Below are 13798 nucleotides of genomic sequence, written 5' to 3' on the forward strand. Positions count from 1 at the left end.
TGAAATACTTTTTCTTCATTTCACTTCAGTTGACTGAAGAATCTTAACGACAAACTGCCTTTCTTGCCTGGTTGTTAACATAACCTCAGTAAATTGTTACCTAGCAAACCTAAAGTGGTTATGCATTGAAACTGTTCTGATGTAAAGGGCTCGCACTCCTATTTGGATCTAGTTCACGCAGTATAAAACTGCATATAAGTAACTAGACCGATATTAATTTGAGTAGTTTAAAAACACTGTACAGTTTTATACAGTGGTTTGTATTTATGTGAAGCCTTTCAAAGTTAGCATTCATTATGCATTGCAACATACGCAGTGGGAAAGCTCGTAAATCAAAATACCGGCAAGATGAGTCTGTGAGACAATGCTTCCCATACATTGAAGGAAGGACTCTGTAGGTTGAAATAATATGTGCTAACAACTTTGTAACATAACTCAAAATGTTCTTGGCCTTCATGAAGAGCGGAGGTTGCTGCATTTTGATGGGTGGGATATCTGCACACTGTGCAAATTTATTACCATCTGGTAATTGGCGAGATTATAGTGGATTGAACAGTTTTGAAAATCTGATATTTGCCCTAAAATCATTTTTTAAATGTTAATCTTGAAAGTATATGTTCTTTGTTTTGAATCTCTAAAGGTAAGTTCTGTGTGCCTCTTCTTACCTTAGAACCAATAATTGATTTCGCTATTTGACTTAATTTGGTAGCAAACGGGGCATTTAAATTATGTGTGCCATCTAGATTTATACATGTTTTATCAATTACAAGTCTCAAATTCTGCCTTCGCAGTAGGCTTGTCTCTTGAACTGAATCTCATTCAATGCTAGATTATGCCTAAAAGAATCGATGAGTTTACCACGTCTATCCCCTGTACAGATATTTGCAGCTGGGGATTTGGATAGATTTCGAGTCGACATTAACTATAACTAGCTATTTGTTAAAGCAAATCACCTCAGCTGTGTCAGGATAGCCTTCGCTCTATGTTCCAAATGTCTTGTCAGCTGTAAACACATTGCCCCCCGGAATTGTTGAGCTGTGACGTTTGATAAACCTCCTATGATCAGGATTTAATACATGCATTACCCCACAAGCGGCAAGGGTTCAACACTTCTGGTTTCATTCTTCCTGTTGATATATTAGCAGGAAGGACTCACTAAACTTTTGAAGGGACAAGGAGCTATTTACATTTTGGCCACATAGATTCGTGTCATTGTGCCCAGTTTGTTCTGCAATCTCTGTGAATACTCTTCAATTCATTTTATTTTAAATATATTTGCAAGAAGCTGAAAGAAAAGGCCTCTAGTGCTCAGCCCTAAACTACTGTTTCGGATCCAGTTATGCCCAGGGTGGATCGGTTGAGACAGCAGTAACATGTCTGCCGCCTACACAATGGGGCATCCTGTAATAATTTCTTACTGGAGTGTGGTTGGCGTCTAATGCAAAGGCAATTCATTGCGAATTTATGAAACACTCTGAACAGCAGTCAGCCCAATAAGAGAGATACAACATTGTGGTTGGCTTGTTGGCCCACGTGGAAGAGTTGTGGCCTAGCGGTTAGGTCCAACTGTTTACTTTTAGCGTGGTTTCTTACTGCATATGGTACCCCCAGAACTCCTTCCCCTACTAAATATGGAGGGGTTTCTATCGACGTCCTTCCTGTGCAGTCACACAACTAGCATGCTTCGCATTGCTAGATAAGTCCTGTAACATCTTACGTTTTCACAATCATTAGCCTTTAGACTATGGACACATTCATTGTATCCATCTCTTGCTGTCACCTCCCTTGTCCAGAAAGTGCATTTGTTTAAAATGGCATTTTCATGATGAGTAGAAAACATGTTCTGTTAAAATTGAGGACACAAAAGTATGTAGTTTGAAATATACTCTGAGTAGTTAGTGGATAAAGTAATATTTTAACAATTATCGATAAAACTCTTCAGAAGTAGAGCAGAGATGAAGCAAAATACCTCCTGTGAGTAACGGAGGGAAAGGTTCTAAAATTCTTTCCAGCCATTTTAACTGTAAACCTTTACTGCCAGTTAGTTACATTGAGGAGAAGTTAGAAGAACCAGTGTCGTTGCTAAATGTATTATTGTTTTCCAGTGGCACATGTTCAGTTTTATAAGACATTGTGATTCAATTTAGGTTTCTCAAATGTGTTTTTATATTTTCCAGATATTAAGGAAAGATTCACCAATTATGTACTGTTGCTTATAGTGTGCCTCAGAAACATGGAACAGTTCTCATGGAATCCAGGTATTTATGGCATCTATTCAAAATATAAAATCTGTTTTGCTCACGATTTAACCCAGATCTCTTGACCGGGGGTGAATGTATGATTTATTCAGCATTCCGTCTATCATTTGTTTTGTTTGCGTAGCACGATTTTGATATAACATGTTTTTTTGTTTTTTTGTTTTTCAGATCATCTTTGGGTGCTCTTCCCAGATGTTTGTATGGTGATAGCATCTGAAATAGCAGTGGATATTGTAAAGCATGCCTTTATCACGAAATTCAATGACATCACAGCAGACGTACGTAGCGGGTTGAGCATTACTGCAATTGATGTTTAAAATTGTCTGCTTCTTAGACTTGTTAAAACATTTCATGCACACACGCTTGCATATAAGTGGCACCATGAAGAGAATCCCAAAAATCTTTATTTAGTTGTTACTAAAAATATAATTGTACGTTTCATGTTTTATATAATAAGTAAAGTTTCACTGGCCGACGTAATGCATGAAATTATTGCTTAATTGCAAACACTGCCTCAGCACATTAGAATTAAAATGTCCTTCATCCTAACAATGTGTAAACATTCCATTGAAAACAGAATTTTTTTTTTGCTTTAATTTCCGTCGCACTATTGTACTTGCCCTGTTAGGATTTTAAAAAGTTGCTTCTGGTCACAGCAGTGTATTGACCAGGATGTAGTGGTCAGACGGTGTAATAGTGACGACAACAGAGCCATGAGCCGAAATTTGCTGATAATGCAACTTTACTTCCCAACTAGTCAAAAGCATCTTCTGTTGCATGCCGCCAGCACTGTGTAGGATGCTCAGCGCCATCGTGAAATGGTTGTTTTAAAAGCGCAAGCATTGGGAACAGGAAACTGCAACCCAAGAGCCAAACTTTTGTCTTTTTTAGGAGAAAAAATGAGGGATGAAGCCCCAACATAAAAGCTATTGATGTGGCAGACACTGCTCCATAGATTCAATAAACAACGTTTATCTTCATATCCCGCAGTATGTAAAACAAGTATTGGCAAAGCCAGTAGGTCTCATCTTTGTGACCTATATGCTTTACCAAAGGTTTTTAGCCATGCGACATCCCCATTGCTGACCAGTATTGCTTAAAAAATACATTAAAAAAACCCTTTCGCGTAATTTTGTAGGCGCACATGCTTATAAAATGATGTAAGCAATTTATTTTGTAATTTTGTTTTTAATGGAAGCACCAGTGGGTGGCAAGCAGCATATGAGCGCCACTGGGTAAGAGAGGAGGGCGCAGGTGGTCGAAGCAACATGAAGGGCAGGGTGGGAAAGAGAAGGAACGAACAAGAGAGAAGTGGAGCACATGGGGTAGAAGCACAAACGCGAGTAAGCAACAGGGAAGTATGGGGGTCGGAAGGAGAAGCAACAGATGAGAGAGGAGGCTGCAACTACAGGAACCAACATAGAGAGTGGGGGCGAGGAAAAGAAACTGGCCAGAGGACAACGTGGAGTGGGTGAGGGAGAAGTACACAGGTGAGAGAGAGAAGAGCACTGAAGAGGGGAAGAGAAGCATACTGCATACTGTGGAAACAGATAGAAACCATATGCACTCTCGCAGAGTGCTTAAGCCAAAAATCCTTGGGCGGGATAGACACCAGATAGGCACGCCATCATATAAGAAGCAGGCAAATGAGTGACAGTAAAGCCAACCAATGGATGAGCTTCATATACCTGTATGTTCTTGGTAAGCTTACAATACTTCAACAGACAGCACAGAGCTGTCTAGTAGGCTCGACCTAAAAAGCTAGTCATTCACTGAGAGGCTCACTGACAGATGGCAGCGGCCCGACGCTCCTTGAAAGCAACCTGCCGCGGATTACAATTCATTAGAAGTGAGTCCCAATTCTACTCCACTTCCAGCCCGACATTGCGTGCCTCTGTTCTTCGGGAAAGCGGATTTAACCCATTGCTTCCCACTTCCATGACCTTCATCTGGAATTAATGTGATGGGGCCAGGACTACGCACACCTGAGCCCAATTGTTTAACCACTCAGGATTCACTCTGGTTGCACTAGGCTGTCATCCCTCCCCTCTCCCCAATTGCCCTGATGAAGACCCGCAATGACCACTCAATAGTGCATAGATTGGGTTGAAACGTCGACGCTACTTCTCGGTCCACATCAAGGCTCTGCGCAAAAAATTAAAATTGGATTAGCAGCAAAGTCATTGTCCTCAGTCTGGCCTTCCCTTCCCTTGTACATATTTTAATCGCCTTGTACATAACACGCACTCCACTGTATCACTGAGCACGATATGTCACTTGATCACTTTTCACCTTAAAACTTCACCTTATTGACAGCTGTTTATTCAAGTATGGGTAACTTATAAATGATGACATTTATATAAAACAACTTATTACCCATCCAACTGTTCTCTTTCGTGTGTTCCTTATGGATACAATTGTTTGTGTTACATGTGAGGATTATATATAAGAAATAAGATAATTGAATTACTTGTACAAGACATTACCTACGCATACCCAACAGAACCACTGTTTTTTCTTTCAACCTAAAAAGCAAGCACTTGGGGCGTGACCATAAAGCCAAACAATGGGTTGGCAGTGGTCGGGTTCCAAGCCCACTGAAAGTTTGATATTGTCCTCTAGAGGTGAGACGCAAAAAATGCTCAGCACTTCAGTGATTAATGTTGACCTAACTGTGGGCCATGTCCTCCAAAACAAATACCGCTCATCATGGCTCTGGCAGGACACCCTGGGAAGTGGGGCTAACTAGCTGAACTGCAATGAAGTGCGCTGGTCTAAAAAAAAAAAACCATGGCTGGCATCACAAACCTAAAAGGGAGGCGTTAGTGAAGGATTAATTTAAACACACCCCAGGCTTTCTGGAGGGCCAAAAAGAAAAAGGCAAAACAGATGCACACAGCCTGAAGTGAATCATGTTAGCAGATGTACTCATACAACATATTTTGAAAAGCATGTACCATGAATTCTGCAGTCAGGAAACTGCTTCTTCTCAGTTATATGCATTTTGTGTGTTGTTTTACCCAATACTAAGATAAACTGTTATGTTTCGCAACGGTCATCGTGTTCTTATGCACTGCAGCGCTAGGCCGCTCACTGTCCCTGCACAACCCCCGGCTGGATTGGAATATGTGCAAATAGCATACTCAGTCTAAAGGGTACTTTGCTCTAGCATTGGGCAGATGATTTACGAGCTATACTTATTTGATAATAAAATGGCTGTTGGTGAAACAAATTCAATTACTTTCTGCAGTATTGAAACTGATTTGTATTATCAGCGGTCATTTTATTATTTAAAGGGTCACTAATAAATCCTATGTCCATTATTATACATTAAGGGGATGCAAGTGTCCTGGGCATGGATTCCATCAGAGGGCTGCGGGGACTGTGAACAGGCAATGATAAGGACCGAGATAAGCACATGGACGAGATGAGGAATATAGCGAGCAGTGTGAGGGGACACAGAATATCGCCTTGGGGCCAGGGCCACCCACTGTCAAAATGAGAACCCAGGGTTGAGTCCTGCTGTCAGCTGAACATACTATGATTCTGGGCACAACACTTATTGTCCTGTGCCTAAAAATAATAATGTGACCGTGTCTAATTTTCTATACGTATCTGGTGCTCAATGTAAAGCACGTCAATCCTCCTATAGCTGAGTTTCTGCTATATTTTAAAAGAATAACATAAACAGAAGCACAAGAGAGCAATGGGAGTAGGTGACAGAAGCACACTGGCGAAACACTATCTAGGAGGTTACACAGAAAAACACTGTTTAGGAGCGACTATGGGGGAAAAGAAGCATATAAGCAGGATAGCTGGATACAACATGAACTCTCATTGAGTGCTTCAGGAAAATGAAAAAAACAGAGTTCCTGGAAAAAAAGCTCTTGGGAAAGAAATTAAAAAGCCAGTCAGAGAGGTGGCAAATAGGCTATGCTCCATGGGAGGGACAAAAACATGGAGGAGTAGCTAAAACAAATATGTTGCTTGAACATAAAATACCTTGAAGAAAACAAGAGACCAGAGGAGTTTGTCAAAACAGCAACAGTTTGTTTAATTAAACAGAGCGACCGGGAGAATAGTTACAGGCTCAGGGTCTGAGGACTGTCTCAATTTACAATTGGTCTGCTGCCTCTTTTTGTACAGTTGATCGTGGGTAATTAAGAATTTTCGGTGATGCATGTAAGGTATTTAAATTGCTGCCTTTGGAGTAATAAATTGTCTAATGGAGAGTACAGGTGGGCCTCGACCTTGCGTGGACACAATGTGGCCAGTGGGTAACTTGTCCAGATGTCTGGTATAGGGAGCGCATGACCACTGCATGTGCCTTGTCCTGATTAGCTATATGTTCCCAACTCATGTGTTTAGGTAGCGTGCATACCTTCCCCCACCCCCATCCCCCACCTCCCCTCGGCCATGTGTGCTTTATTGAGGCCAATCTCCCTGGACCATTGCAGTGTTGCTGCACCTAATTGTGAGATTAATCTAAGGTTTCATGTTTATGCATTTTTCTGCCGGCTACGTGCCACCACACCTGTGACCTATCAATCAGTTACCTCGTTCCTAGGTCTCAGAGCCTGCCTGACTACGTATTTGCACGTTGGGGTTTATATGGAGTTCACAAAGTGTGAATTAGTAAATAAGGACTCAATTTCGTTCCCATAAATGATTGTATCGTTTTTCATATTGGCATCAACTTTTTCCATATTAACCATTCAACCTAATGAGGCCTTCCACGATTGCTTCCCACTACAGGTTGTTTTCAAGCATTTCACCACATATTGCCGGGTAAAATCTTTTGCCTCTGGTTGAATCATGTCTAGCATCATTTCAAGTGTGTTTGAGATCTGTGGGCATTTGCACCATGCCCCTGGTTGCCTTAGGTATTCTGCTTTATTATAATTGTCCTCCTCCCACTAGAATGTCAACATGGCCCCCTCGAATTTACCAAACATGTCATTCATGTGCAGGGCTCCTATCGTCTTGCAAGTACCTGTCGTCCATCTTGACCTGTTCATGTCTTTGGTGTGTTTGTTAAAATTTGGCAATAACACACAGCAGCACTTGCATTGTGTATGGTGTTTCGTTTCCATTCCATAGAACTTGATATTCTGTTTTTATTTCAACATTTACTTATCACTTGTTATATTGTCCTCTCCTACATCCACTGTTTTCCATGTTACTTAGATCCTTTAATTTATTCTAATTGTATATTGAATACATCGGATAGGCACCACCACCTTTCACTGGAAATTGCAATTGGTCACATTCATAATGACATAAAAATGTATTTATGGCAAAATGGACATGCACTTGCATAGACACAGAGACTGGCAGAAACCGAATGCTATGGGGGTGGCTGTGATCAGGCTGCAGGGCCTCCTGCAATGACCCTTTGTGTTGTTTGAGAGTCTGTTCACTTCTGAGCAGTTGAAGAGTCACAAACTAGAAAAGCAATTAAGAGGGAGGAAAAAATGTGAACTAATGGGGTGGAGAGCATAGACTTACAAAGTGTAAATATCAAACACTTCGAGGTAGCTTGTTTAGGAGCTCCATACACTTGGTCGGTCACTGCAGGCATACGTAAAAATTAAATAAGGGTCGAGAAGAGTAGCAATTCACCCTGAAGGAAATCTTGGTCCTATATTTAACTCTGAAGGACAATACAGCTTGTCATATAAGCACTCTATTCAAAGCCTGTGAAGGAAATAATGGTATTGAGGAGGCCATTTTGCTGACCAAGAAGGTTTAATTCTTTGGTTGAGCTATATCCCGCTAATTACTTAGCATACCAAAAGTCACTCAAGTGTGGAGCAGTGTGGGTGGTATGCTGAGCTGCAGGGAAGCTGAAGTATTGAGGGGGCTTAACTCACAGACACTGAAAACCGTGAACGCGCCACATGCACCACTGCCTTGAGATTAAGAGTGAATATTATGGCTGATTTCAGGTGTGGAAACTTTTCTTTTTCGGTGCGCACTGAGACAGTATTTTAGTGGCTGCAAAAGTGTGTAACGTAAGAGGTCTTATAACTAAGAGCCATGTGTACGTAGCTTTTTCCTGGTCGCAAACAGCACAATTCTCAGAATCGGGCCATTTGCGACCATTAAAAAGCCTTTTTCGACTCTGATCCGGCATGATCTCCACAACGCTACAGCCCGGATTAAAGAAACTGAGTCCCGCATATCCACCGTGGAAGATGACGTCCAACTCAAGATCCAGGTTACTCAACTCCAGTCTCATACTCGGGAGTTGCATCGGTGGGCCGAGGATGCCGAAAACGGGTCCCGTTGTAACAACCTCCGCCTGGTCGGATTTTCAGGGGGTATGGAGCATGGTCGGACTGCTGACTTTGTCGAACGCTGGGTGCGCTCGTGGATGCCCGAGGGATCTCTCTCCCCCTGGTTCACGGTCGAGCGGGCGCACGGTTCACTTGCTCCCCGCCCACAACCGGCAGCACCCCCTAGACCGATCATCCTGCGGATCCTCAAGTTCAAAGATTGGGATGCTATCCTGGTTGAGTCCCATAAAACGCAGCCTCTTAAATACGAGAATCAGACGATTATGATCTTTCCGGACTACACCTGGGAGGTCCAGAATCAGCGCCGTTCCTTTGGAGAAGTTAAGCAGAAACTTCGCGCTCCTAACATACTGTACAGACTCCTTTTCCCGGCCCGTCTCCGAGTGGTGTTTCAAGACAAAACTCTCTTCTTTGATACCCCTGATGAAGCATAGACATGGGCGACAGAGGACTTGCCCGCTGAGACTTGGTGCCCTGAATCCGGCCCCGTCCAGTAGCTCTGGAGGTGCCCGGCGAGACATGCTGGTTCTCCGACCGAGACGTAGGCACTCTGGTAGGCACAGAGGCCAGAGGCGCACAGGCTCAAATTCTCCGTTGGGCCCTTCTTGACGGCTTACGCCCGAGCCGCCCGGCAGGACTCTCCCTGCCAGGCGGCGCTCCGGCTCTTGGGCCGCTCCTATCCAGGGACTGCATCTTCTCGTCCATCATTGCTGGATTTGCCAGACACTGACCTCTCCCGCAGCCCAACGCTTCTTCCAGGGACCGCTTGAACCTATTTGTCTCCTCAGGTCATGGCCGTTTTTGCCCAGAGCTTACACTCTGCCTAGTCGCTAACTTTGTTCCCCAATGGCTACAGATATTAACATCCTAATATGAGGAGGGGTCCTCTACGATTCCCTCTTCCCAAGTGTTTGTTTGTTTTTTCTTTCTCTTTCTTCACTGTTTATTGTTTAGGCGACAGATGCTTCCGTTCCTGAAGTATAGGGTGGGGGGAGGTTGAGGGGGAATGGGGCTGAGGCCCCGGTTTGTTTTGATTTTTGTTCTTGTTGTTCTTTGCACCAGCATCCCTTTTCTACATCTAGGCAAGCGCGCACCGCTCAAGTATGGCAACATGTTCACTATCTTTGGACACGGTCCCTCTCCGGCTGTCTCTGCCATGCTGGCCAGCCCCTTCCACGCCTTCCCCCTGCCTGTCGATTATAGCGGGGCGACATCGCTCCATATAATGTCCTGGAATGTTAATGGCCTGTTAGATAAGGCTAAGCGCTCAGCGGTCCTGCGATATGCCCAGCGTCACGCTGCAGGCATACTCCTGCTTCAGGAGACTCATCTGATAGGCAACCACTGCCCCTTCCTGGCACGACATGGCTATGGTGGAGTCTGGCACTCTGGATTCAGTATAGAGGGTCGAGGGAGGTGGCTATTCTGGTGCGTCGCACTGTTCCAATAGTGGCGAAAGACCCTCAGGCATGCTTCATCCTCCTTGAGGGGACCCTTGGATATCGACTTCTTAATCTGCTGGCTGTTTATTCTCCTCCCTTTTTGTTGGCCTCTACACTCCAAAGACTCACCTCCACGGTCGCTGCCTTGCCCTTGGGGATGACCGTTATTGGGGGAGATTTTAACACGGTTATGGATCCCAGTCTTGACACTGGCTCACCCCCCTCCGCCTCTAGGATTGCCCAATCCAGCCGTGTCTCGACCTGGGCTGCCAGCCTGGGTCTCGGGGATGCCTGGAGACTTTGGCACCCGATAACATGACAATACACTCACCTCAGCCTCCCACCACACGCACGCGCGCATAGACTGTTTTTCTGTCTGCCCAGGACTGCTGAACGATCCAAGCTATTACTATCCTTCCCAGGGGCATATCGGACCATTCTCCGATGACGCTGCAGGTAAGCTCTCTCCCTCCGTCCTCTCGCCCGATCTGGCGACTCAAGGCCTGGTTTCTCCAAGATGAGGGGTTCAAAGAGCAAGTAGGTGCCGAGCTTCGCCTCTATTTCATCAATAATCAAGGATCTGAAAGAAACACGTTAGTTAGATTCCTCACCTTAGAATATCCCCAGGCGTCAGGCTGGATCCGGAAAGATTTTTGTAGCAATACCCCTTGCGCGTCGCTAGGCGTCATCTGCTGCTCCGCGTCCATCGTTGGCATCGTGCGCCGGAATGACGTCGTCGGAGTACTTAGACACCGCCCTCGCGCGCTGACGTCCGTTATTCTTTTTTCCGCGCCAGACAGCGCTGATCCGGGAAGAGCTTACCCCTTAGTCAATTTTTGACTGAACTTTTTTGACTCTTTTTGGTCTTCTGTCGACTCGACTCTGGTGCCGGTAGGATGCCTGGGTTTAAAGCCTGTGACTCCTGTCATCGACTGATGTCGGGGACGGACCACCATCGCCGGTGCCTTTACTGCCTGGGGGCCGACCACGACGCGGAGTCGTGCCCCGATTGTCGGGCCTTGACCTCGAAGGCTAGACGGGAGCGGTCCCGTAAGCTTCTCGAGCTTCGCCACTCGGCTCTGCGCCGCTCACGGTCCCGGTCCAGGAGGAGGTCCAAGGACCGGTCGCGGAGCTGCAGTCACCATCATCGCTCGTCGGGCTCGAAGTCTTCGGGTAAGTCGAAGCAATCTAAGAAGTCCAAGAGGCGACACCGCTCTTCGGACTCCCCTCGCCGGTCGCACGACTCGGCCGAGGGTCAGGGTGGTCCCACCCCCGCGGCTCCGTCGGAGCCGCAGGAGCCGTGTCAGTCCTCATACCCGCCAGTCCCTGGGACTGACGCGACTCCGGTGGAGGTCAGTGCCTTCCTCTCGGCCATGAGGGGCCTGACTCCGCCGTCGACGCCTGCCGGCGCGCCTTCGGGCCCCGCGGGCTCGACTGGGCGACCTCGCGTACCGGCGGCTTCAGCGCCGTCGACTACTTCGGTCCCGACGCCGCAGGTTCCCGAGGGATCCAGGCCTGGATCTCTGCCGGCGCCGGTCGACCTCACGACGCCTCCTCCGCCGACACCGGTTCCGCCTCCGGCGCCGTCTCCGGATGACGCCGTTTCCCGGTTTAGCCCCTGTCTGGGGCCGGCGCCGGCGCGGCGCCCATTGACACCGCACCCGACGCCGATGGATGAGCGTTTCATCTACCGCCCTGCTCCGATCATTGCTCCTGTTTATCAGGAATCGGATGACGGGGGCGACTGGGAGGGGTCTGAGGACCCTATGGCCATACAGGGCCGACTTTCACAGGACTGGGCAGACGAACTGGGGGATGCCAGTGGTCTGGACACTTCCCCGGACGCTGGTTTCATCTCTCCTCCGACTGTGGCCTCGGAGGAAGGTGCAGCTTTTTCAGTGGTGTTGCGCATGGCGGCCGAAGCCCTGGGGCTCGAGTTGCCTGCTGTGGCCGTGAGAACTAACGTCCTCACAGAGGTGCTTCAACCGTCAGCAAGCTCCACAGAGCCTCTGCTGCAGTTCAATGAGGCCCTCATAGACGTTCTGCAGGGCACTTGGTCCAAGCCCTCCACAGTTCCTCCTGTGGATCGGAACGTGGCCCGGCGCCACCGCCCTGCTCCGGGCGACCCCAGTTTCCTGTCCCAACACCCCACCCCCGAGAGTCTGGTTATCCAGGCCTCCACTTCCCAATCCTCCTTCCCGTCCGCCCCTCCGGATCGGGAATCCAAGAGGCTGGAACAGTTCGGAAAGAAGCTGTTCTCTTCCCTGAGTTTGCGCCTGCTGTCTTTGAACACCGCTTGCCTCTTGGACCGTTTCTCCCACTCTCTGTGGGATACGGTGGAGGACGTGCTGCCTCTGTGTCCGGAGGAGGCCCGGACTCGTCTCTCCCAGGCACTTGCTGACGGGCGAGATGCAGCACGACATGCCATACGGTGTGGACTCTAGACACCACGAACTCGCTGGGTAGGGCGATTTGCACCACGGTGGCGCTCCGGTGCCACGCCTGGCTGTGGTCCACGTCTTTTTCGGGGGATGTCCAGAGTACCCTCATGGATATGCCCTTTGATGGCACTCGCCTTTTTGGTGAGAAGGCGGATAGTGCGCTGGCTCGTTTTAAGGACTCCCGGGCTACGGCCAGGTCCTTGGGTCTCTCGGCCCCACGGCCGCAAACTTCCGCCTTTCGCCTCTTTCGTGGCCAAGGAAGGGGCGCCTCCTCACGTCCGCCTAGCCACCGGCCGCAGAACCAACCTGCACGCGGTCACGGACGTGGATTCCGCCGTGGCGATACTAGAGGACAACGTGCCGGTCAGTCCACATCCACCCCGGCGGCATCCGCCTCAGAGCCCTCCTAGTCCGAGCTTTCAGGCCCATTCCACACCAGTGGGCGGCAGAGTTCGCCATCACCTGCTCCACTGGCGATCCATCACTTCGGACAGGTGGGTGCTGCAAATCGTCCGAAGGGGCTACTCCCTCCCCTTCGAGACGACCCCTCCAGCCATGCCACCGCAGTGCCACCGTATATCGGAGGATCACTTGAATCTTCTGCGGGAGGAAGTTACGGCCCTCTTGGTCAAAGAGGCCGTCGAGTGCGTTCCTGGTCCAGAAGTAGGCCGTGGTTGCTATTCCCACTACTTTCTGGTTCCCAAGAAGGGCAAAGGGGGCCTATGCCCTATCTTGGACCTCAGGAGCATCAACGCCTTCCGGAAGGAACGGTTCAAGATGCTCACTTTAGCTTAGGTTCTGGCTGCCCTCGACCCTGGAGACTGGATGGTGGCGTTGGACTTGCAGGACGCCTATTTTCACATCCCCGTCCTGCCGGCCCTCCGGCGTTACCTGCCGTTCACGGTGGGTCAGGAGCACTTTCCGTTCACCCTGCTCCCCTTCGGCCTCACCAGTGCCCCTCGGGTGTTCACGAAAGTGATGGCGGTGGTCGCAGCTCATCTGCGCAGATCGGGGGTTCCAGTCTTCCCCTATCTCGACGACTGGCTGTTGAAGGCGGGCTCGTCCCAGCAAGTCGTCTCCCACCTCCAGACTACGGCCGACCTCCTGCATTTGCTGGGGTTCTCCATCAACGTGCCGAAGTCACACCTGAGACCCTCCCAGAAGCTCCTCTTCATCGGAGCGGTTCTCGATTCGGTGCAGTTCTGGGCTTATCCTCCGGAACAGCGGGTCCGGTATATTCAGGCTCTGATTCCCATCTTTCGGCCTCTATCCTGGGTTTCGGTCAGGTTGGTGCTGCGGCTTCTGGGGTTGATGGCCTCCTGCATCCTGTTGGTGCATTACGCCAGGTGGCGAATGCG

General features: G+C 48.2%; 1 protein-coding gene across 1 annotated transcript in view; it reads left to right on the forward strand.

The window, feature by feature from the left end:
• TAPT1 (transmembrane anterior posterior transformation 1) overlaps positions 1–13798 on the forward strand; it is a 443118-nt gene that overhangs the window by 272854 nt on the left and 156466 nt on the right. Inside the window, exons 8-9 of the mRNA XM_085642381.1 lie at positions 2178–2258; positions 2427–2536. Coding sequence (XP_085498507.1) covers positions 2178–2258; positions 2427–2536 — 191 coding nt within the window. The remainder of the gene's footprint in view (positions 1–2177; positions 2259–2426; positions 2537–13798) is intronic.

The sequence above is a fragment of the Triturus cristatus genome, chromosome 2_2 (genome assembly GCF_964204655.1).
Source record: "Triturus cristatus chromosome 2_2, aTriCri1.1, whole genome shotgun sequence".
NCBI lineage: Eukaryota > Metazoa > Chordata > Amphibia > Caudata > Salamandridae > Triturus > Triturus cristatus.